This window comes from Plectropomus leopardus, chromosome 2 (assembly GCF_026936395.1).
Source record: "Plectropomus leopardus strain MGB_pleo_1.0 chromosome 2, ASM2693639v1, whole genome shotgun sequence".
Lineage (NCBI taxonomy): Eukaryota > Metazoa > Chordata > Actinopteri > Perciformes > Serranidae > Plectropomus > Plectropomus leopardus.
In genome coordinates this window covers 29,825,180-29,851,161 of record NC_142177.1, presented here as the reverse complement: position 1 = coordinate 29,851,161, position 25,982 = coordinate 29,825,180, and the positions used below count along the sequence as shown (strand labels likewise).

Below are 25,982 nucleotides of genomic sequence, written 5' to 3'. Positions count from 1 at the left end.
TTTAACAAATGCTCCCACACAAAAGACTCGACTAACGCACTCTTTATATCTCCTCTTCCCCGATCAAAATATATCAGGTAGGTGGCCACAGTTGACACTTGCACAAGATATATTTGGCAGCCGGACCAAGAAACGTGGCATCTATTTTAACCCTAAAAAACAAAACAATTTCGCACTTTAAAATGTTCAACTACGGTGACATAACTTAATATTTCATTGGTATGGGCACATTTATATTTTCCAATCGTGTTAACCGCTGGCTGTCATTGCCGTCTCCACTGTACCGAGCTGAGTGGTAAAGCTACAGTTATAATACTGGTATCATATGTAACTAGAGAACCTGAGGAATTGTGGGGTACCAACCATGTCATGCTAGCTTCTCAGCCAGTGGACTAAATAATGTTCAATGCTTTGCTAAATTTTGGGAGTGGAAAAATGGAATGTTATCAAGAGAGGAGAAGTGGCGTAACATCACGCAATGGAAACGCAGTGATCTTGAAATTGTGTTTTATCGACATACCGACATTTCGCTTAAGTTTTACCCAAATCTGTAATGGAAACCCACACCACAAAGGTTGGATGCAAAGGTAACACAGGTGCAGTTTGTATAATATGTCACACTACATCGTGCAAGTATTAAATTTAGCTGTGACTAAGAGTGACGATGAGTCACTCTGTTGGTCAGTCAGTCGAATGTTTCAGCTCGCTCCTCTCTGCACATGCACAGCTGTGGGATGCAGACTTATAGTAAGATATCTCCAAGTTTCTCAGTCAGAGTCAGAGGTGCTTTAGCTGACTGGGACTTTAATGTTGGCCAGGTTCTAATCCCAAGGCCCAAAATTGATTTTCTCAAGCTGCTACAGTAACACCAACCTGGGAGAACAAGGTGTTCACAGTGTCATAAGTAAACATCCTGTTATGTTTTCAAAGTGTTCTTGAAGTAACTTTGTAGGTTGTGAGTGTCTCAGGTACATTATTGATCTCAGTTTGAACTTTAACTTCTAAACTCCTCAAGAGTTTCCTGCTCACCTCAAAGTGAGAGCTCCTTCAGTTGTTTCATTGCATGCATATTGTTTATATAAGTGACCACATTAAATTCCAACATTATTCATGGTCTTATATTTGTTTGAGAGAGTCTACAAATACTAAGTGGAAAATAAATAAAAATAAATATGAACTTAAATGATGCGGTCATATCATTGAAGGATAAGTCCATTATACCTCGAGGGAGCCAGAGCCGGGTTCCTAATCCCCTCGAATTAATTCAAATATTTAGCATCAGACATCTCTAATCCCCCTCTAACTTTGCGTTATGTGGCGCATGAGATTCAATGGCATCCAGAACTGGTAAAGAAGAAGAAAAAGGTGACAATGAGGTTGTTATATTGATCTCTAATATAGGCTAATATTTTCTTGAGCTTCACATGTTTAAGTTAAACATCAGTGAAGGACGTCGTGGGTTGCCATGGCTGACATACTGTATGTAAAACTGAATACAGATAATCAGATGTGATTTCTTGAGATTTCACTCTCATAACAAGTCGGAATGTTTCATATTTGAAAATACTGTTCTAGTTCAGGTCCTTGAGGGGGGAGGTTTGGGAATATTTCAGTTTCTTTGGGGTCGAGGAGTCAGTCTATCTTCTGCTTGGTGTGTGCTGGGAGATGTTGAAAAAATAATGAGTGAGTTTAATAATTTTGTCTATGAGACCAACTGTTACTCATCAAAGGTTTTGTAGAAAAATTTGCTGTTTAATTATTTGTGAGGACAAAGTGAGCTGTAGTTTCATTCTTGGTTTCCCACCAACAAGAGCCGGGCTGCATGTGTCATTTGCTGAGTTAGCAACTGAGGCACTTTAGAAAAAATTAAAACTGTTTTCCTCATTACACAAATAGTACAATATGTGAACTGTACTCTGATCAGCCAAAACATTAGTTTAGTCAAGTTTTTTTTTTGTTTTTTTGTTTTAGATCTTTATTTTGAACATGCCAAATGAAATGGGTTAATACAAAAAAACAGAATTTAAGCAACACCAGAATGTCCATTGGACATATTCAGTAATTCAGTAGTATTTTATGTCCAAACAGGAGTAGGAAGAAGTGAATCTAAAAAAGACAACTTAACTTTAAACATGAATATTCCCAGTATTCACTGTACACGCCTCGATCAAATTAAAAAAAGAATGCAGACAAAGTGAGAACAGATCAGTTGGAATAAACACACACACACACACGCACACACACACACACACACACACACACACACACACACACATACACACACACACACACACACACTACAAAACAAAGAAAATGCATCAATACAACAAAAAAAAGTCACACTATCAAAATCAGCCTACCTGTCTTGTCCCCTGTCTTACTGTCCCTGTTCTCCCTCTCTGTTCTATCATCTCATATCCCTTTAATATGTTTTAAAAAGATGTTTTTAAATTTGTTAAAAGCTCTACATTATAATCACTGATGCATTAATGTGTTTATGACTTTAATATACCAGTTTGTTAAGGTGAAGCTCAGTTGAACTATGGGCCTACTGCTGGGTAGATTCATTATTATTAATAATATAATTATTCTTGATAATGTATTAGTTGATTTATATTTTTATTAATAATCTTAATCTGTAAAGTGACTAAAGTGGTCCCATATATATATCGTGCAGTAAAAAGTACAGTATTTGAGTAAAAGTAGTCTACAAACTAGCATAAAATGTAAATACTTAAGTACATGAACCTTACAATTGTACTTAGTTACAGTGCTTGAGTAGATTACTTAGTTAAATTCCAGCACTGTTGACATAAATGCAACTCTAGTCAATACAGGTTTAATGATAGCAGTTTTGAAGTTCCCCCCAGTTTTGACACTTTTTGTGGTAGACATTTCAACTTTATAAAAATAAAGATGTGTACTTTGAATGTAAATAAGGTGACAGAGTGAATTAAAAAAGCATCAAATTAGAGCTTGTTTATCAAAAGATTTTCCTGAGGGAAGACTCTCCAGGACCCCTCTACTGAGGTCATGTCTAAACCCTAAATATCCTCAAACCCTGAAAACACAATGGCTTTGGATATAAAACACAAAATGCTTACATCATAACACACAGTGCTAAAGAATAACTTATTACCCACCAACATTTCTCACTGCCCACCCCATTCAAAGCAGTCTAGACCCCGGCCTGATACTAATTCCTCTCAAATCATGTAAATTTTCTTTTATCTGAAACAAGTTTTGGATACTATTAGGTCGTAGTTGATTTTCAGCTCTGGTCATGATTTGAGCCGTTCTGAAATCAACCACATCTTTGAACTTGAAGGCTTTTAATTTGATAAAGAGTGTGTTTGTGTGTTCTCTGTAAGTTATTTTGTTTACAGCTCTGTGGCTATCTTTTTTAAAGAATGAAAATTGGATTTGTGTTTGTGATGTGAATGACATTGATCATCTCTTTACAACTCAATGTTCTGGCATTCATGTGGATGCCACACAACATGCAACACTCACCCAAACACCACTGCAGACCAAGAACACCCCTTCATAGCAACAACTCTTCCTGATGCCCCCCCAGCAGGACAATGTGCCATGTCACACCAAAAAAACTGCTCAAGAATGGCTCGAGGAACGTAACAAAGAGCTCAAGGTGTCGACCTGGCCTCCAAATTTCCCAGATCCCAATCTGATGGAGCATCTGTGGGACATGCCAGTATCCCAGATGTCCTTTGTCCATACCTTGACAGGCCAGAGCCAAGTCAGATTTCACAGTGTGGTTTCCTTGGACTGGATTTGGCTCTGACCTGTTGAGGCATGGATACAGGACCCGTGGGGGGAGTCCTGTGGGTTGCAAGGTAGGGCCTCCATGAATTGGATGTGTTCCAGTAAATCCCACAGATGCTCGATCAAATTGGGATCTGGGGAATTTTAAGGCCAGGTTGACACCTTGAACTCTTTGTCACATTCTTCGGGCCCCTCTTGAACAGTTTTTGTGCTGCGGCATGCTGCGGCATCGCGTGTTGTCCTGCTTGGGGGCCACTGCCATTGAGGAGTCATTACCAGGAGGGGGGATACTTGGTTTGTGATGGTGTCTGGGTAGATGGTGCATAGCATGTCGCATCCACATGAATGCCAGGACCCAAGGTTTCCCAGCAGGACAACAACAACAACAACAACAAGATGATCAATTTTACTTACATCACTTGTTCATGGTTTTAATGTGGTGGCTGATAGGTGTTAATTCAAATAATTATTATATAGATATAATACAAATGTGTTAGATGTATTAGCCATTTGACACCTGAGCTTGATTTCTTTCAAAAACACTAGAAGACAATGTACAACTTAAGAAGAAACTACCCACAATTAGCAAGAAATTAGTATAAAAAAACAAAAAAAACAAAGCATGACCGAAAATTAGCTCAAAAACATCAGAAAGAAACGTTAAAACAAGGAAATGACTTTGAAATTTTTTTTTAAAAAAATAAATGTGCAACTATGATAATATGAAATATCATTTTCTGTAAGTTTTTCCCAAGCTTATATAAAAATATTTTCTAAATCTACTAGATCTTGCAATTTGTGTACATTTTTTTTGCCAAGTTTCTCATTGCCTTTTTTCTTGTGTTGTCAGAAACCGCACCAATCTGAATGCATAAGAAAAATGATGTCTCTCCAGGTTTCAAAGGGTTAAAAAATCTAATCATCTAAACTGTTGACAAAACCTCAACACTTTGACTTCTTGGATGACACCTGATCAAACTTGGAAATTAAATGTTATCTTAACATGTAGGCTTAAACACGTGCTTTAAAACTTTTGTTTTTAGAAATCTATAAAACAATTTACTGCAAAGTTTCAAAAGAAACGTGAGACATGAAACTTTTTGCTAAACACGTGCAGTTTGTCCAGTTTACTAAATCACCATAAAGAAAACGTTAGTGTTTGGGCAACAGTGCTCTCACACAATGCACCAGGCTGTGATCACAGACTGGGGCTTTAAGTGGACAAACAGGATGAACTGGGTCAGGAATCCAGCTGAGACACTACATGTTGAATTTTGCATATACCAAAATATTTCGCAATGAGAACTGCCAGAGACTAAATCTGGGACACTGGTGTGATTATTATTACCCTGCAACTCACTGCATTTAAAGTCCCAGCTTGCTATAGTCAGTTTGGCTGTGCTCTCCATCGAGGGAATAATAGGAATCATCACATTTGTCAGAGTGTTTGAATTAGATGGTGCACCTGTTTCTCTGTTTCTACTTTCTTCAGTCCATTTTTCTAAATTTGCAGTGAAACACAATTAGACAGGATAAACACATTGGAAGCTCACTTTGCGCAACATGGTGATTTATTATTTCGTATGCAACAAACAATTTAACTTACCTAACTATATACAGCTCACATTATATGTATATATCAACATAGCAGCATCACTGTTACACCTTGTCAGATATATTGGAGTGATTTGTTTGTGTCTCTTTATTCTGCTAGTGCCTTGAGCTGGGATGACTTTTTGCAGTAGTAAATTCTTTGTTCTTTTAGGTCAGACATGTTTATTCACTCACTTTATAGGCTCCCTATCGTCTTTAAAATTCAACTGACTATTAGGACTGCACCATATAACACTTTCTTTTGTTGTTTGTTTTCATTACAAGTCAGTATATATTTTATATATTTCGATCGGGCCACAAAAATAAGCTGCTTGAGCATTGTCCCCGGGGCACTCTTTAGCATCTGTAGCACCCTGTTTAGACCTGGCATCAACATGCTTCTCGGCTGATCGGATCACACCTGGATAGCGCTAAATACAGGTATAAACAGCCACCAAGACACATTTCCGATCCGATTGCTCAAACCACTTGTGGTTTAGACAGTCTGGGATGCATTTACCCACATATGTATTGTAGTATAAAGGCTAACACCATCCTAGTATGTAACTTTGTATTCAGTGGGATCATGTACAGCGAGTGGGTTTTTATTGCAAAATGAACCTCGACAGGGTTATGCAGGACCCTGACATGACACGATAAACTTTTACAGTATGTACTCTTGTAAACAACAGCACAAAAAGTTGAGAAGACACTGTAACACAGTCTCTACAAAAGTCAAAAATTAAAAGCTTCACGAAAGCAGCAGCGGATCTTTTGCAGGGATACAGTAAAGTATTTCTTGTGATTACACCACACAGACATTTATTACATTGTGTCCTGTGCTATATACAGTATCAAGATATAAAGTAAAACACTACCTCTCTTTCCAGCATCCTCTGTAACACCGGGGCTCCCGCTGTGCCTGACATTGCACCTGCACTGATGTAGAAGACACTCAACTATTCCTATGCACTTAACAAACAGCATGAATAGAAATTTAACAGTGATTTTTCACAACCACTCATAATTTCCGCTGGTCTTCCTTTCTTTTTATGAATGTCGTTCCCTGCCTGGCAGTGTTTAGGAGTAAAACAGATGTGTTTTATTGAGATTGTACTTGTGTAGTTGTTTGTAGCACTGAATGGGTGAGCAGAGGCAGAAAGAGACAAATTGACAGGAAGAAGGAGAGAGAGGGGGGAGAGAAAGAGAGAGGCACTGGGAGGAATTTCAATTTCTTTTGGCCCAATTTGCAAGGAATTGATAAACCGCTGCATTCCAAGCACCCTGATCCCCAAACTGCAGTGCTCAGCTGCTGTACGTACTGCATGGTGATACCGCATTGTGATCCCCGAGACAGAGCTTCCTCCTTTGTCCGCGTTCTTGTTCGGTTGAAGTTTGTTTCTGTCTCGGAGCGTGTTCTTTACCCTGCTTTCCTGGGGAATGATGGAGCGCATGATGTCTCACTCCTGTCAGCAAACGCAAACTGGAGAAGAGAAAGTGGATAACTCTGTGCACCTGTGTGATGTGTGTAGTGTTTCATCTCAAAACATGTGGGGTGTGTGTGTGTGTGTGTGTGTGTGTGTGTGTGTGTGTGTGTGTGTGTGTGTGTGTGTGTGTGTGTGTGTGTGTGTGTGTGTGTGTGTGTGTGTGTGTGCGCGCAGAAGCCTTCTACCTCTCTCCTCGGCTGTCATTATTGTTTTCTTCTGCTCCTCACACTTAATGGGATCTTTCTGTGGTCGCAGGGATGGTGTTTGGACCTCACCAAAAATAGTCAAATCGTTCGCTCAAAGCATCAATTTGTGATTCACTTGTAAACAACTTTTTTGCTCCATGATCAAGAATCAAAACGCAGGACTGAAATCAGTTTAACTCATTGACATGTATTTCACTGTAAACATGGAGTGAGTCTCGACGACATCTAATGTTTTACTGATGCTGCTACTTTAATAACGGCAATAAAGACAGGAGTTAACTCACTGATTTTCAATTATGAAAAAATTCAGATTTTCTGTCTATAACTCAAACTCTGTGAGTGTTCATAAAATGGTTGCATTAAAAAGAATTACAGCTTGGATGGGCAAAGTAACAATATCTAACCTGTGTCATTCTTAAGGTGTCAGTTACGGCAGCATGCTCAGTGGCCCTGGTATACACAAGGCAACTTACATCGTGAAACCAAAAGTCAACTTCAGTTATTTCAACCACATAATGTTGTTAATGGCAAACATCACGTGTTATAGTCTTCACAAGATGTAGCTTTACTCATTAAGTTACTGAAAAAACATAGTTATTTCAACCCAGATCATTAATTGTTTGATCAGTTGTGATCGTGAAATATTTTTATTGCCTAAACATAAAGTGGTTTTGTTGGCAAAACCTCTGTTTCCCATAAAGACGAAAAATTATTGGGCAGCTGTTTTGATAATCATTTAATCATTCAATAAGCATAAATGCCAAACTTTTTCTAGCTCCAATTTCTCAAATGTAAGAAATTGCTGCATTTTTTTTTAAATTAACTGAATATTTTTGAATTTTAGACTGTTGGTGGGACAGCTGAAGACATCAGATTGGGCCTTAGGAAACTGTGATTATGTTAAAGGTGTTTTTTCATGTTTTTCTGAAATTTTACAGCGAGAAAAGAAAAAAAATCATTAATTAAAAATAATCATTAGTTGGAGCCCTAGCTGATATGATGAAGAGTATCACATCTTACCCAAATCAGCATAACATGTAAATATGTGTGTGTGTGTGTTGCCAAGCATGCTTTGCGCTCATTATTTGATCCATATCCAAGTCTCTGTGGGCATTCGCTGCTAAAAGGTTCTATTTCTGGCAGCAAGATGTTGTTCCTCATGAAGCCACGTTGCTCGAGCATCCTGTTGGCAGAGATCTCACAGAACTGTGGGCTCCTGTTCCAGCCTATGACCTCTGATGTGCATCATAACATTGCAAACACACACACACACACACACACACACACACAAACACGCACACAGACACATTTAGCAAACTAAGGCAGGAACTGGATCCATGTATGAAAGCAAGGCCGGATGAGAGCCATCAAAAATGTATACTTGAGATGGTGATGGAGGAAGAGTGTAGAGGGAGTGGTGTGATTGGAGAGATAAGGAGGGGAAATAAAGATGGGTGAAGGAGAACAAGATGGAGGGTTGCAATAGAGAGCTGATCGAGAAGGAGAGCAGGAGACAGAGTGTGCAGTGCGCTTGTTTTTTGCTGATACAGATCAGATTTCATAAAGATCCACATGATTGCCTCATAACAAGGGGGATGCAGAGAGGAATGAGATGGAGAGATGAGGCGGAGGCAAGCAGAGACACGATGAAATTGATAAATAGCTGCTCGCCCTCCCCACAGTTGCTTTCTTTGTTTTTCCCGTTTGTTTTTTTCCCCACAATTGGCTTAATATGATTATCCTAACAGTAATTTGTAAAGAGAAAAAAAAGTCAAGGACAATAATAATGATGGAAAGAGGAGTTCCCACTTGTGAGTCCAGTGTTGGCTGGTGTTGTGTTGCTCTAGTGTTGTGCTTATTTCACTGTCCACATTACTCTGACTGTCCCCAGGGTTCAGCTCTGCTCCCGGCTTCTCAGCTTCCCTGACTGACAGTGAAAACCGCGGCCTTATCACTCCTTATACTGAAGATTGGCAGGGGGCCAGGCGCAAGGCTAAGATGCTGCTGAGCCTGTGACTTACTGAATGACTGACCGACTGAATGAGAGACTTGGAAACAGACTGAGAAATACTGGAAGGCAGGTGGAGTGATTGCTAAACATTTTTAAGCAGTGAACAGTACAGTTTTGAATGAAAAGCTGCAGGGCAGATCAGGCTGGGACAGTGCCTTGAGCGGCTGCCCCTGGAGGGAGCTTGGCTTGTTGCTGACCTGTTTGCTAGGACCAGACTGTTTGCTAGGACCAGGCGCTGGATGAGTCTGTGCCGGAGGCTGTGTCTGAGGAGGGGTCTGTGTTGGGGTTCAGGCTGAGTCGAAGCATCAGGTTTAATATCTGGTTGGCTACATAAGAAGGAGACAGGCAATCAAAAGGTTTCTGTACTTACAGGGATATTTCACTGATTTTCAACCAGCTTTGTATTAAAACAATGTGGGTAGTACGTGTAGATGAACTGTGGTAAGCTGCCCTCAATGTAATCAGTGCCTAGATATCCCTCCTCCCCCCACAGCAAAACTCCTCCAAATGATGTAAAATACGTCAGTTTCCCCCAGCTCTCGAGCTTTTGCTCGAACTAAAGGCTATACTTCCACATTTTCCACCACCTGTGACGCCAACAGCGCGGACAAAGAGTATACAGCTGATCAACAGAGTTACCCGCCCCTCTTCTCTCAAACTCCGACCGAAATCCGACAAAACGGTAAAACTAGGCAGTGTTGATCGTATGTAAATCAAGATTATGTCACTGCACTGCCTGTTTGTCTAGAAACATATTTAAACACTTTGTTTAGCTGTAATAGCCAGAGATTGAGAGCAGGGAGACGGTGTCATACTGCTTCCTGCGCAGTGAAAATGGAGGCGGAAAAAACAGAGATCGGTAAAACTAAGCAGCACTGATCAAATATAAACCAGATTCTGTTACTGAGTTGTTTCTCGCCTAAATGTTTTCAGAAACATGTTTGAGTTCACTGTTTAACTGTAATGCGAGATTGCTGGCTGCCATTGTTTCAGTTGGACCAAACCACATTATGTCACCAACCAGCATGAGTGTCTGGTAAGCCGTGATTCATTCTGGTAGTTGTAGGATTTCTAATTCTTGGGCAAAAAGCGTCATTTTCTCTGTTCTCAGCTGCGGCAACATTGATTTCAAAAGTTTTTGCATCTTTCTGCTGCAGATGCAGATTAGTGTTATGTCAGAACTCTCTTTATATCAGTGAAATACTTCTTTGGGCGGAGTCTGTTTTTTCATATCTTCATACTTTCCTGACATTTCACAGGAGCATATGATGTATGACTGTGTTTGTGTAAAAAAAAAAAAAAAAAGCAAAAGCTGGGCTGGGCTGCTGGTGATAGAAATTTGTTGAATTGACAGCACTTTGATATTCAGCACCAAAGCTCACTGAGTCAGTGGAGCACCAGAATAAAAGGAAAGTCCGTTGTGTAAGTCTTGTCTTTTTTTTTTTGCTGCTGGTTAATGAGTGTCAGTCTTTCGAAAGCAAAATTAAACGAAACTGACATGACATGATTCCTAATTCAAAACTAAACAGAGACAAAATACAACTCACTAAAACTGTCTCACTTAGTTTTTTTATTGTTCCAATATTCACCAACTCTGGTTTGATCGAAATGAACCATTAATTCACCGAGTTAGATGTGCAAACACGCTGGCTCTACATGCTGTTTTTCCTCGCTGTCTCTCTGTGCCGTTGCTGGCCAGCTTTTTACTAGTCCTGTAATGTTATCCCCACCACTTAGAGTCCCCATGTTTTGCAGCTCAGCTGCCTGTTACACCAGTAGAGACCGGCCCCTGGTGGTGCATTACCTCATTACAGCATCTCCGTTTCAATTTACTTCTTTATTTACGAGGAGTGTCTATTTTTGTGACAGTACTGAAAATCATACCTTCAAGGTTTGTAAATACCCTGGTATACAATTTTGGTTTCAATTGGGTCAAGTTTCAGTTAATTTCGACTTGGTTTGCTTGTCTCAGTTTATTTTTTATTGTTTAAAAATGTTTATTTTAGGTTTAGCTTTTATTAGTTCCAGTATTAGTGTTTTTTTAATGATATAGAGGTATTTATTAGAGGCAAGATTTAATAAATTGAAAATAGTTATACAAAACAAACAACCTTTTGTGAAGGCAATACATGACAGTCTCAGTGGACACATGCACCAATGCCTCCTCATGCTTGTTATGTTAACAAATTCAAACAAATTGACAAAGACTAAATATTAAGACATTTCTTCTCTATATTTTTATTTTATTTTAGATAGTTTTGTAAGGTCACAAATGTAAGTTCAGTTAGTATTTTAGTTTTTTGTTCAGTTCTTGTTAACTATAATAACCTTGGTAATAAACCCAAGCCTTTTGTACTTCTGACTATACCAGTGTAGTCTGACGAGTCCTCTGTTGCCACATCTAATGGTAATGTCAGGGCATACTTAACACACCAAGTACATTTGACATCACCTCATCAACCACTGGAGGCCAGTGAAATTAGTGTGGTTCCAGACTTCTTAATCATTGCCCACATCTCAATTTTCCCAGTAATTCAAATGGCGAATAATTATTAATGAGTAATGAAGTGAAAAGAAGTGGCAGTTCAGTTTGATTATCAGACCACGGCAAAATTAGGTGTTATCAGCTGGGGTTAACTTACTGTTTTAGCAGAGTTCTTGTTCAATTGAAAGTCAAAGCACAGTGAGTCAGCGTTTGGAGATATGTGGAGCAATACTTCACTTTAGGTTCAGTGACTCATACCACTGTAGCTTAACTGTGAAGTGACAACTACCGTGTTAGCTTGTGTGAAATGCTTTAACAAATAATACATGCTCTAGACAGTCAATAGCCTTTTGTGATTAAAACCTAAGAAGTAAAACAGCAATTATACATTACAATGTGACAACAATCTAGAATGTAATCAGCATACAATCACAAATACTAGAGCCAAACATATTTAAAGGACCTTTATATATTTAACTGGCCAAATCTCTTATAGTGATCGCAGTTGTCAAAATGATCACTATAAGCGGATGATTATTATGAAAGATGTTTTAAACTTTGTCTATGAGGGTTGCTTCAACCCCAGGTGCTTTCCCTGTGTGCATCGCTTTTTTGTCTCCATTATTAGTAGTCATGAATGTTTCTTGTTCCCTGAGAAGAGTACACAAGATAGCCTGAGCAACATCAAGTTTCACTGCTGCATCTAGTTTATAGCAGTTTGTCAACAGACCAAATTGGAATCTATATTTTTTCTTTTGTTTTTTTTTTTTTAAGTTTTTAGAGTGATCCAGATTGAACATCTGTGTAATTTAGCAGATTTTTTTTGTTTGTTTTTGCTTGTAATGTGATACAATAACAAAAACAATATTCATTTAAGATAACTTTTTTTCTTTTAATATTCAGAGGTGTCGTCACAAATCTGTGCCTAAGATTCAGTGTGGGTCTGCTCATAAGCTTCGAGAAGAATACGTTTTAATTGAGAGAAAACGACAATCTCTTAGTTGTCGTGATTTCAGTGTACATGCAGCACCAGCCTCAGGTAGTCCTCCTGAAATAGACAGGTAACTATAAGGCAAAGTATCATTTGAGCAAAATATAAAAAACTATAATCAGTGTAACTTTATGTTATTTTATTTTTTTCTTTTTTTATTTTAACATCTCTGTGCTGGTGACAACTTTATGTTTTGGGGTTGTCTGTCTATCTCAAAATCATGAACATGATAGCCTAAGAATGCCTTGAGGGAATATTTTCATATTTGGATTCAATGATAAAATGACTTTGGAGGTAAAAAGTCAAGAGCCGCTGTGGGCTCTCAAAACACCGTCATTTTTGTCTGTGACACAAGAATTCATATGCTTATGATGACCAAATTTCACACACATATCTAATAGGACAAATTGATGAAGTGATAATATTTTATATCCAAAAGGTCAAAGGTTAACTTCTAGCCATTACTCAACACCATAACAGAAGGGGAGACATTTGGTTGAATACAGACTTAGTGACGCTACTCTGAGTGACCACTCAGGGTGTAACAATCCATTGATCTGGATCATATATCTTTCAGTGATTAGCAATGTACTGTGGTCAACAATGACGTACCTGGACAGGCATTTCACTAGTTAGCTTTTAGCAGCAACACAGCAACATAAGCTGCTCTGTTTCAACAATGTAATACTGAGAAAATGTGCAAAAAAAGTCTGAAATTCAACCTTGCTATTCTGTCGCTAAATGCAGTAACTTAAACCAGCTGTGAGTAAGAAAAAGTGTAAATAATAGATATAAATTAAGATAAACTGCATTAGTGGACAGGCTAATTTATGCAACGTTAAAGTGCTGAAGCTAATACTGCTTGACTGGCAAAAAAAATGCAAAAAGTTTTTTAAAAATTAACCCAAATTGCAAAGGACAAAAAAATTGGAGAAAAAAATTGTCTTTAAAATAAATAAATAAATACATTAAATAAAACATTCCTGATTTTTTTTCCTACAAAGGTCTGGGCTAAGTCCCAATATCTTAATAGAAACACCCTTGGTTTTAACTAATTGCACTCTATTCTTGTAATATGTATAATTTTTTTTTTATTTTAATTGAAAATGTGATAATTTCTCTTATGTGCAGCCCTTGAACTAATGACTAAGAAGAAATCTGGTCCTAGTGGCTGGACCAGTTGGGAACCAATGTCATAGATGAGTTTTTTGGGTTGTTTTTTTCTTGCGTGTGTGTGTTGTTTGTGAGCTTGTGTGTGAATCAGTCTCCCGTGGCCACAGGCTTGCAGAGGCATTTGATACAGCAGAAGTGAAGATATCTTTTTGCACTTTCAAACCTGGCTTTGGCAGTTCCCAGAGTACTGAAAACTCTCAGCTGAAGACGAACCAAAATCGTTAGGAATCCACCCTTACAGGTTGAAAGGGATCTGTTTTTTTTTTTATCTAAGGGTATAAAGGAGAAAGGCGGTGTCCAGCCCTCCCACCTCACTCTTTGTGCCCCAGACCTCCAACCTAGCCCCAGCCCTCACGCAACCTTTCTCTGACTACATTTATAATGCATTAAGGCATTATGTAATGACCACGAATCCAAGACAGCTACAATAGTGTGGCAGCTGTCAAAGCACCGGGATGCCAATTACCACGTATGGCCATGTGCCATCACCAGGGCCTCTTCCTGACTTTCACCTTCTTATGTGCGTATATGCAGCTGAAGATAGGAGAAGCAAAGACATGACGGAAATGACAACAGCAGGAGGAACAAGAGGAGAATGGTAGGAGGATTTTAATGAGAAAGGGAACATGTTGTGCAATGAAACTAAGAGAAAGCAAAAAGGGAAGAGACACAGAGAAAAGATGCGAGGGAAGATACAAAATCAGGGGCAGCCATGATTTGTTTGAGAAGCCCAGAGTTCACTTCGTCTGTCAAATTTCCTTCACATTTGTTTGTGGGTAAATGATGTTTACCAATAAAAGTCCATGCAGAGGCATGGGAGCGCTTAAATCCTTCCTCAATGAGATATTTCACATCATTCACAATTATTCTCTCATTCAATCATTTTCCAGACACAATGTTTCCTATTCAAAGCAGGCTGGAGGCTGTCCCAGCATGCACTGGATGAGGGGAAGGGCAGGCAGCCAGTCAATCACATTAACAGACCAACACACTCATGTTCACATTCACACCCATAGGCAATTTAGAGTTTGTTGGTTCATTTTACTTGAATCTCTGTGGACAATGGAAAGAAAGTGGAGCTTCCAGTAAACACAGAGAGATGCAGGGAGAAGATGCAAACAGCAAAGTTGCTGTGTATTTTTTAGCTGCTATTGCCCTGTCTGATAAATCATTTTATCAGAGGTTTCAAATTTTGAGAAATATATGCTTTCTTGCAGAGTTACATTAGAAAATATCATTCTCGTGTACGGGAAACATGAAGCTACCACCCGCAGCCAGTTAGCCTAGCATACATCTAAATAAGAGCCAATAAACATATTATCCAGTTTGTCAAACTATTTCTTGAACTCCCATAGACATTTTTGAGTCATTCTACAACTTATGTCTACTTTGGTCTGGTTTTTTTTTTCTTTTTTTGTCTCTTGTATGATCTTTTGTCCAGCGCCTACTTTTTTATCGTCTGGGTGTGCATGCTTTTGTAAAACATTTTGGTCTTAAAACTATTAAAAATGTAACCCATATTTGGAAGAATGTACTGATATCAATTGACAACCCTAAAGGCTGAGACCATACAGACATTAGGACCAAAAGCATATTTAAGGGTGGAGTCACTTGAGTGACTGTCTAGGTTTAGGCATCGCTACAGTCTGTGAGTCAGATCCACCCCTCACTCCTCCACAGCTCCAACCACTCGTCCAAATATGGTCTGTCCCCAAAAAGCTAAGATGGCAACGGCCGAAATGTCAAACTTGAGGCTTCAAAACAGCAGTCCACAAATCAATGGGTGACAGTAGCTACATCTGTTATTTATACAATATTTTCAGTAAAATAACGCTGACATTTCATTCCCATTACCAAACGACTTTTCAATCACACTAAAAGTGATGAAAATGGCATTTTGTGACATAAAAGAAAATCGCATGATATGATAATGTCTGTTTCAGCATTAGCAGGCTACAACACAGAATGCACAAATTAAAATTGTTTTTCTAATTATAGGATACATTTCATTAAAATGGTTATTTATGTGTAATTTGTTTTTTTAAAATAACATAGACATAAGACATGAGACAGAAATATACGAAAAAATCACACATAAAAGTCTACTTTTTATTTAACAATAATAATGACTGAGCCATGATTGTTTTTGTATGTTACTTTTGGCATCAATTAAGTGTGACAAAAATAAAAAAAATATGAATATGTTATTTTGTTTTCCTCTTTCTGACAGAGACACAAAACTAACAAAAGTTGACCTTTATACACTGAAAGTTGAAGGTTAGGCACTTGAGCTTACAGTTTTTTGTTTTTCTTTTTATTCCACAGGTTCAAGAGTGGCTGTGTCTGAACTGTCAGATGCAGAGAGCATTGGGGATGGACATGACCACACCGCGCTCCAAGAGTCAGCAACAGATACACTCTCCTTCTCATGCAGCCAAACCAGAACTTAAACCTGATGCTTCGACTCAGCCTGCACCCCAGACACAGCCCCCTCCCCAGACGCAGCCTCCAGCACAGGCTCACCCTCCAGCACAGGCCCACCCTCCAGCACAGGCCCACCCTCCAGCACAGGCTCACCCTCCAGCACAGGCTCACCCTCCAGCACAGGCTCACCCTCCAGCACAGGCTCACCCAGTGCCTGGTCCCACCAAACAGACTGGTCCAGCTGGCCCAGGTCAGCAACAAGCAAGGCTCCCTCCTGGGGCAGTCGCTCTCCCTGGCATGGCCAAGGCCCCTTCTCAGCCTGATCTGTCCCGCAACTCCCCTGCCCATCAACCCCAGCACCCCCGCCAGGACCAGACTCGCAGTGCGGGGAGCTCCCCTTCACGTCAGCCCCCGCCTCCAGAGCAGACTTTTGGAAAGCTGTTTGGCTTTGGTGCTTCTCTACTTAACCAAGCCAGCACTCTCATATCTGAGACTACTCAACCCCAACAACAGCCCCCAAAAACAGCCCCTAAACCAGGGGGACCTCCTGGTCCAGGGCCCGGGGCAGGTAAACCCTCAGGACCTCAGCCTGCACAACAAGGGCCTCGAGGCCCTGCTCCGCAGCAACAACAGCAAGCTCCCCCAGACTCCTCTCAACCCAAAGCCTGCTGTCCTCTCTGCAAGACGAACCTCAACATCGGCAACACGGCAGAACAACCCAACTACAACACCTGCACACAGTGCCACCAACAAGTGTGCAACATGTGTGGATTCAATCCCACTCCACACCTTGTCGAGGTAAGATTTGATCTGATTGGCTCACAACTATAACAAAGTGTCTGCAACGGCTTCCAGACCATGGATTCGCCAAATGAAATGATTTATTGACGTGTTTCTGTGAAAAATGCTGTGTCATAGTGCAGTTGAATGGGTTGTGCTATTATCCATTTGTGGCCACTGGGTCTTGGAGTGAATGGCTGCAACTTAGAGGGGACTCTTGTGGGCCTGAATCAGGTATTTGCAGGTGCTGTCAATTGGTCAGCAATGGTTTCCTTTTGCTCTCCTCTGTGAGGTTCTTCGTGATACTCTTTTTGTCTGTCTGTGCTGATTCTTATTGTTCATTAGTGTTTTTTTAAGAACAGTCTATTATTGTGGGCTCTCCATCTTTAACACTAGTGGTTAAATAAAGTTTTTCAAAATATTTAAAAAGATACTTTGCCAATTTTCAACCAGCTTTGTGTCATAACAATATTTGTAATTTGTGTCAATGAGCTGTGGTAAACTTCCCACTATTACCAGCGCCTAGATCTACCTGCACATAGTACACCTTAAATCCAGAGGATACTTGCTGGATCTGGGGCTGTAGCTCATACTTAAGATTTTATTTACACACTTTTGTATGCACCCTACAGCGGACCCAAAGAGCAAAGAGGCTTATTGAGAGAGAGAACCCTCCTCTCTCTCTCTCTCTCCCTCTCTCTCTCTCTCTCTCTCGCTCTCTCTCTCAAACTCAGACTAAACTTCAATCAAACAGTAAAACTAGTCAATGCTGATCAAATATAAACCAAGACTCTGTTTAGTTCTGCCCCTTGAATGTTGACCTTCAGTCAACCAAGATAACTTCAGGTCGAGCAGTTGTTTTTTTCTGTGCTGTGTACTTCTTGGGACATTTTGGTCCCCAGATTTTGCTGTGGAGTGAGTGCTCTTGACTTTCATGCTACTCTTTGCAGCTGCAGACATGCAGGCAGCAGCACAGAGGGAGAGACAGAGAACACACCGTAATGTGAAGAGGTGTTGAATTTACAGCTCAAAGCAAGTGAATACAATACAATCTCTGTCTTTTGTTTGATATCTAGTGTCAGCAAAAGCTGTTCATACTGTTCAACTGTGCATATGTGATCCGTTATTAGTGGCGTTAGTTTATTTACTATATATTAAATACTTCTTAATGCAAAAGATTTTTACAAAAGAGCATTTCTGTACAACATGGGTTAATATTTGAAATTTCTAGCTGCAGGTTCTGCAGCTTGTGCACACGATGCTTTATGTAAGCCTGTGAGCTCCTTCTCTTCTCTCCTGCTTTTCCCTCTCTCTGTGTTTCTCAGTCAGGACCTGCTCTGTTCAGTTCTGTCAGGGCCTTTCATGTAGTTAGCAGAGAGAAGTCCAGGCTGTGACTCACCTCATCAGTGTGCACTCTACCCCGGAGCTGCACAGAAATATATGACCCATCTACCAAAAAAAAAGAGCCTTATCAAGTTCAATTTAATTGATAATCTTGGTATTGATTAGTCACATCTAAAGGGTCAACTGAGGGTGCATTCCTCCCTGAAGTGCCCCCCTAGTCCTCTGTCATGCTGGGGATCCAGTTGGTAAGAGCAGAGACTTGCAGTTGCTTCCAGAGCCAGGCAATAACAGAGTTTAATTATGCAAATCAAGTCCAATTGAATGATAGCAGTAATAACAGGCTTTCTGCAGAGCGCTGGCTTTTTATGGGCGAGCCTTGTCTTCCCAGGCATCTGGTTGTCACAGGCCCTAGCACAGGCCATTCATGGATCGCTATGGAAACAGAGAGATAATTTGTTTGTCAGGCGTCCCTTTCATGCCTGGCTGCTAAGATGCTGAGAGTCCACAAAAACTTTGAGACTGCTGTTGCTCTGTTTTCATGAGAGACTCTGTTATTAGGCATGTTGTGTTTCCGCTTTGCTGGCTACGGCCTCAATCCAGCATAAGGTGTGTTCTTTCCAAACCTGTGAGTTTTTTGTTGTCCTTCCATGAGAACTGGCTGGTTGGTCGCTCCAAAGTGGGTGAGAACCATTTGGACATGGTGTGAGGCTTTGTACTTTGAATCTAGGTTTCTCAGCTTGATTTCCACAGCCTGTTTAGCACTTTCTCCTTCCTCATCCTCCCCTAATCTCTCCAAACTTTTCTGTTTCTTAGTTTTTCTGGCCTTTTCTCTGTCTTGTCCTCTCTGTTGCAGGCAGAATTTTAAACACTGTACCTGATGACAAAGCCTGTAGGTGCATCATTTCTTCACATGTCACTGGTCTGGTCTGGTTTTTCCATAATATATCAATCTGTATGATATACTTAAAGACCCTGAGTTTAATCTGTGCTCCGTGGCTGAACAACTGAGTAGTAGGCTTGGGCGGTAGCTATTTTTTCATATCTTCATGCCTTCCTGGAATTTCACTTGGCTATATGGTATATGAAGGTATTAGTATGCAGTGGTGAGTTTAATACACTCTGCAGGCTGTCTTGCCATTTTCAGTCTACTCTGAACTTAATATACTCACAAAATGTCAACAAAAGGAACTAATCTTACAATCATAAGTTTACTTATTAAATAGAGACAGACAACCATACACCTTCTGAATTCATGTTTCTCTCTTTTCATGAAACTAAGACTTCCACGTCACAGAACCTGTTGTTTTAATTCGATGCCCATGTTACCAGATTAGAGTAGCCACACTGACACCACCATTTAGTAGAGTATCAATGTCTTTATCTGTCACAGACATTAGAAAATATAAATTTATCTATTTAACTCAACCTCTCGTGTTTCTGTTTTAAAAACAGAAACTTCGGACATTTTTGTTCACAGAATCCTTTCATTTGCTGACACAATGCCTTTTACTGTGAAACATTGGCAGTGTTCTTGATCCAGTAACTTGTATGGCTTCATAAATGAGAAGAGTATGTGCTTTTAATTGTGAAAATACAGTAGTTATAACAGTCGGCAGTGCCGCAACAACAAACTCTGCCAATGTGAACCTGGTGGTTCATATGGAAGATAGAGTTTTAAAAATGATATATGAAGATATACTTCGATTTTGTGAGTATTTAAAGCAGCAGGACAGTGTATGTGGGATCAACTAAAGATAAACTATGCAGCCCAGTCACTGGATATAAATGCTGGCATTGTACGTTTTCACAAACCATGGATACGTTACACTTCATTCATATCATCAGTGCTCCCAAAGTGTTATAGTGCTGATTACATGTATCTGAGCTAACACCCATGGGCGAGACACCGGCCAAGATGCAAACCAGTTGTTTTTTAGCGAGTCTTTGCAGCATTTCTACCTGGGATAGTGCCACAAAAAGCAATTTTTTTACTGAGACATCGATGTAATTTCCAGCGGCATTCTAGTCACCAAACATCGGTGTTTTGTACAACCCATCACTGCATTTACAGCCAGGATAGTGTCAAGAATGTGTTGTTTTGTGCTCCAGGTGTTTTTTTAGGTGTTTAATACTATTTCTAGCAACTTTTTAATCACCAAACTAGGTGTTTTTTAGCTACGTGTTGTTGCATTTGCAATGGGGATAGTGCCATGAAAAGCAGTTGATTTTTTTACCAAGACATTGCTGCATTTCCAGGCGCTATCATGCCACCAAAACCAGCTATTTTAAGCCAAAACAGGATTTTTCCCTCACCATAATCAAGTCGTAAACCTAACCATATATACGCTGTTGAAATGTAAAGAAATAAAAAATTCACTCTATCCGCTACATAATAACATTCAAATGTAACCTGTGGTCTGCAGAAACATACAATGCCAACATTTATCCTGGCGAATGGGTGGATGGTGCCTATGTTAATGGTATTGCAGGAATATGTCACAGAGTGCAACAGTTTGGCACATTTATGTGATTTTAATAGTTTTTGGATGATGGAGGACAAACAAGAATAACTCTGGCTAGACAATACTTGTTAGTATGACAGCAGAATTGATTTCTGTGTACTCAATAATACAAACAATAACAATATCAGCCCCAGACTTCTCCTTCAAAGCTCAATTGTGCCAAGGATCTTTTTTATAAAGAAAAAAAAACAGTTAAAACTGATTTTTTTTTAGTTAGATTTTATGTCCCTGTCTCTCCAAAGGTTTCTGTTTTTCCGGCTTGAAGAAGAAACAGTTTACAGTAAACAAAGTCCTCCCGGGCTGGTGACAGTTCAGAAAATGCTTCCACTAATAGAAAGTGACAACACAAATGGGGAGAAAATGCAAATGAGCTGCTAAGTATGTGCCAAAGTAATTAAAGCTATTAAAATGGAACAATAAATGGTTAAACTACAATAGCTATAAAAAGTAGCTTGTCCATGTTTTTCCAATTTTATTTTTATTTTATTTTTTGACCACATTAAAGCACAGTGGACATAATCAGTTTTAAAATTTTGACAAAAGAAATTACTGCACTATGGAAAAGGTGCAATGGAAAAGAAAAAGAAAGTGGAAAAAATATCTCCACAAATTGACCTACTTATATTACAAAAATGAAATGCTGAAATAAAGTTAAATAAAGTGTTAACCGCTTTTTAACATGTCACACCTACAGCACGACTTGTACCAGGCATCCTTTATTGAAATTCTCTGCTCAGTACTTAGAGAGGATTTTTTTAAAACAGTCTGTAGCTTCAGGAAAATGCTGTTAATATTCATGAAAATACATTTTCTGTCACCCAATGAGTGACACACTGCATAATTCATTCAGAGCAAATTAGGCTGAGCTGTTTCATGTAAAGAAAACAAAAAAAACAGCCAGACCCTTTTTAATCTGTGATGAGACGATGAATGCCAGTGTCTGTGCAAGAGCGAGTGGAAGAACGGAGGAGGAGAGAAAGGAAAGAGGTGATAGATTGAGCAGGAGGAGGAGGAAGAGCGCGAGAATCAGAGATAATGAGTGAGAGGGAGCCAACTGTTTGTTACGTTGCACAATATTTCACATCAATTAGTGCTGAAAGTCATGTGTGGCTCTGAGTAAATAAGATGTCCTTGTTTTGGGATGGTTTCCTCCCCCATTACGCTCCTCAAGGAGATTAAAACCAACCTTGTCATTGTTGTCTCCCCAGAGTTTGGTTGCAAAGCGTACATACAATGTTTTTAATGTGCGTCTGCTGCTCAATCGGATTTACAGTACGCAGCATGTCAGTCCTCATCATTGACTCGCTTTTTCTTTCTGTCAACACTGGCGCCCCCAGAACTTTTTTTATTGGGGTGGGGCCACTGAAAATCTCGTTGTTGCACGACCAGCAATCAAAGCTAAATTATAGGAATTCTATTACACTGTTGAAGTATATAGTTGAAAAAATGATCTCATCAATGATCTCTCAATCTGACACACTTTGTTTCCTTTTTTTGCAGTTAATTATTTGATGTACATAGAATAATACTGAAACAGTTAACGTTTTGAGTTCTACTAAAACCCTGTTTTAATATGTTATCTATCACTGTTAAGCAGTTAATTGTACTTCAAATAGGTTACTTGTCTTTATCCTTAAAAAGACACATATTGATTTGAAGGCATTGGCTACATTGGTTGTAAGGAAGTCTTTTTTCAAGTCTTTAAGTTTAGCCCTAATGTTGTGTTCACGCTACAAGCGACAATGCAAAGGTGTGATCATTTACATTATGACCCAGTTGCCACTGAATTCTTGCTCAAGTATTCGGTGACGTAGTTACATCGTCACGGGCTTGTGTGTCTGCTTCTTGCAACAAAACACTTGTGAATTTCATCTTAAGTTCATTGTCTTAGCCTCATTTTAATCCTTTTAAACTTGGATTAACATCAGTTTTCTTGTGCTGCATTCAGACACCTTTCACAAGTGTTTTGCCTTCGAAACCCGAACAAATAAGTTTAATTCTCTGCAGAGACATGGGTAAAAAGGCAATTAGCAAATAGCAAGAAATTGGTAAAAAAAGCAACCACAACCTGAAAATTAGTGTTAAAAAATAGGAGAGTGAGAAAAAAGATAAGAAAATTATCCTCAAAAAATGGTACAATGCCCAGAAACTTATTAATATTAAAATCATACATTCAAAAACAAAAAGGGGGTAGAGCTCTGATCAGATCCAAAAAATCAGGCCAAACCCAACTTGAACCCAATTGTATCAGGGGGGCCATGGCCCCCCTCAGCCATCCCTTTGGTCACCACTGTCTTTTTCTCATTTAACCAGCACGGGCAACTCCAGCCCATAGAGGCAGATACAGCCTTCTTTTTCTTGACAGTAAATACAGGTGGAGGTTTGTTTGACAAAATGCATTATGTTTCAGTTCCCAGCAGCCTCACGATAACATTATTTTCCCCATATGCCTGACATTTCGTTCCCACGGTCGGGCAGGTGCACCGATCTGACTCGGTGTGTCTATTAGCATGATATAGAAGCGTGCCCTCCGTTTATAATGAGACGGAGGCTGTGAGTGGATCATTAGTAGAAGGACTGAATTTCTCACAGAACTGTAGAAAAAGTGCGGAGAAACAGCAAACATAGTTCATCAATAATTCAACGAGGGAGAACATTATAAATAGTTCATGCAGTGTGGAGCCGGGAGAGTGCTGTGTTTGATTCCTCATGTCACATAAGGTCAGCGTGTGTTGATGCCTTTGTGTGCAAGTTGCATGTGTGTGTGTGAGAGGAGAAATGCATACGTGCAGGTGCATATTAGTGTTACTGCAAATGCCTTTTTGTATGTGGCTGAATATCAGGAGCAGGTTGTATTCAAGATGTTAGAATCAGATATGATTTATTAGGGAATCAAATTCTGTACTTACACTTTCAGAACATATGTTTGGTCCTTCATATCCAATAAATTAACTGTTCAGGCAAGTCAAAGCAGGTTTATTTCAACATTTACACTTGCCTCGTCGGCCTAAACACACTTTTTAACTTTAATGTGACTCCCTCTCATTCTGTAGAATATTAAGATGCTTCAGACAAAACTTCAGTTTAATTTCAGCATATCCTGATGATGCGTGAGTTCAGCTGAGGTCTATCTTGTCTCTGCTCCCTGGTCACACAGATTTCGTCTGCTAGAAACGACATAGCTCTGAAGTAAAGCCAGCGTTTAAATAACTTGTTTACATAAACATATTTATTGTCATAATTTAGAATCTGTCTGCGATTTACCTGCTCATTATGCCACCTTTTTCAGCATGCATTCATCGTATATGGTCACCCACATATGTGCGCACACACAGGGGCTCTCTCACAGTCTCATTCTGTAATATGCTCAGCTGTGACAAAGCAATTATAGTCAGAGACTGTGCAAAGAGAAACCTTTTAAAACCGTCTGCAGTAACTATATATTGGTTCAGTTTTATGTGCCTAGATCTCAGGGTGCAGTAAACTGTGCAGCTGATAAAATGTTGATAGTGAGAAATTGCAGATAGATTATGTAGCATGAAGTTTACTCTTCATAAACTCTGTTCAATTTTAAAACATTTTTTGTTTAAATGGAGCCTAATGTTGACTCAGTTAACCATTTAAAATCTGGTTGGGCATCAGTTTTCTTGTGCTGTCTTCAGACACCATTCACAAGCTATTTAACTAGTAGTAAATCGGTTTTATTTCTTTGAAAAACATTTTTTTGCAAAAAATTACCCACAAGTTGCAAGAAATTAGTCAAAGGAAATGACCAGAAAATTAGTTTTTAAAAAGAGGCGAAAAAAACTACAAAATTATCACAAAAAATAAATAAACATTTTGCACTTTTTTCATGTCATTTTCCTGTTTGTTTTTGGTTTTTACTTTTACTTTTTTGCTTATTTTCAGGTAGTTTTTGCATTTTTATACTAATTTCTTGCTTTATTTTGGGCCATGTGTTGTTAAGTTGCTCACTGCCTTCTTTCCATGTTTTTCAAAGAAATAAATCCAGGACCACAAATTGCTTAAACTGCAGTGCCCTTGAAAACACATCCGGTGTACAGTGAACATATGTAGAACATGCAGTATTTGTGAATGTGTCACGGCTCCGCGGGAACACAGTTGCCGCTCTCACACAGCGCCACAGTATAGATGAACATGTCATTCTCATTCTCAAACATGCTGGAAGTGTTTTCTGAAGGTTGGCACCAGCCTGTGTCTCCCTCAGGAGTCCCATCCAAAGCCAGATGGCTGCCGGCATCACGCATCCATCCCGCCATGCTCAGCCTGGCTGCTCCCAAAGTGATGATGGTACACCATCACAGATTTAAACACCCACCCACCCGGCCTCAATCAGCTGCTTGCCGCCTTTTAATACTTCCATATTCCTTTGCTGCATGCAGTGTGTGCTTGTGGAAAGCCAGAGCACATACAGTACTGGTGCAAGAATTCAGATTTGCACGCCCACATGCATCTTACACATGCTGCACATGCCAGGATGCATGTATTCACGCCCACTGAAACACAATACTGGGAACTAACAGACTACACACACTGAGTGTGATATTACAACTAAGTCTGCAATATTTGTCAGTTCACTGTTTATTGTGAATACAGACACTAGAATGGTTTTATTTGTCCTTAATAAGGACTACCAAGCATGGGCGGATTATTAGACAGTGGGCCCCTGGGCACAGATAAGCAAAAGGACCCACCACCTCTCCTAGACAGCAGGAGGATACACAGTTTTTGTGGTGGTTTTGCAACTCTTTGTAGTAGATATGCATCTTTTGTGGTTTTGTGTCTCCCTGTAGTCATTTTGTGCCTCTTTGGGATAATTATTTATCTCTTTTGGTTGTTTTGTGTCTCTGTTTAGTCATTTTTTATTTCCTTCTGGTTGTTTGTGTCTCTTTGAGGTCAATTTGTGTCTCTTTGATGTAATTTTGTTTCTCTCTGTGGTTGTTTTGTCTGCCTTTAAGGTCATTTTGTATCATCTTTGATCATTTTGTGTCTCTTTGTAGTCATTTTGTCTCTCTTTATGGCTGTTTTGTGTCTTTTTGAGGTAATTATTTGTCTCTTTTGGTCATTTTGTGTCCCTGTGTCTCTGAGGTAATTATGTGTCTCTTTTGGGAGTTTTGTGTCTCTTTATAACTGTTTGTATCACTTTGTGGTTGTTTTGTGTC

General features: G+C 39.5%; 1 protein-coding gene across 3 annotated transcripts in view; it reads left to right on the top strand.

Annotated features, from left to right (window-relative positions):
- Positions 1 to 25,982, top strand: part of bsnb (bassoon (presynaptic cytomatrix protein) b) — a 93,438-nt gene that overhangs the window by 18,707 nt on the left and 48,749 nt on the right. For all 3 annotated transcript variants that reach the window (XM_088090333.1, XM_088090339.1, XM_088090341.1), the window contains exon 3: positions 16,055 to 16,951. In XM_088090333.1, the coding sequence (XP_087946459.1) occupies positions 16,055 to 16,951 (897 nt within the window). The remainder of the gene's footprint in view (positions 1 to 16,054; positions 16,952 to 25,982) is intronic.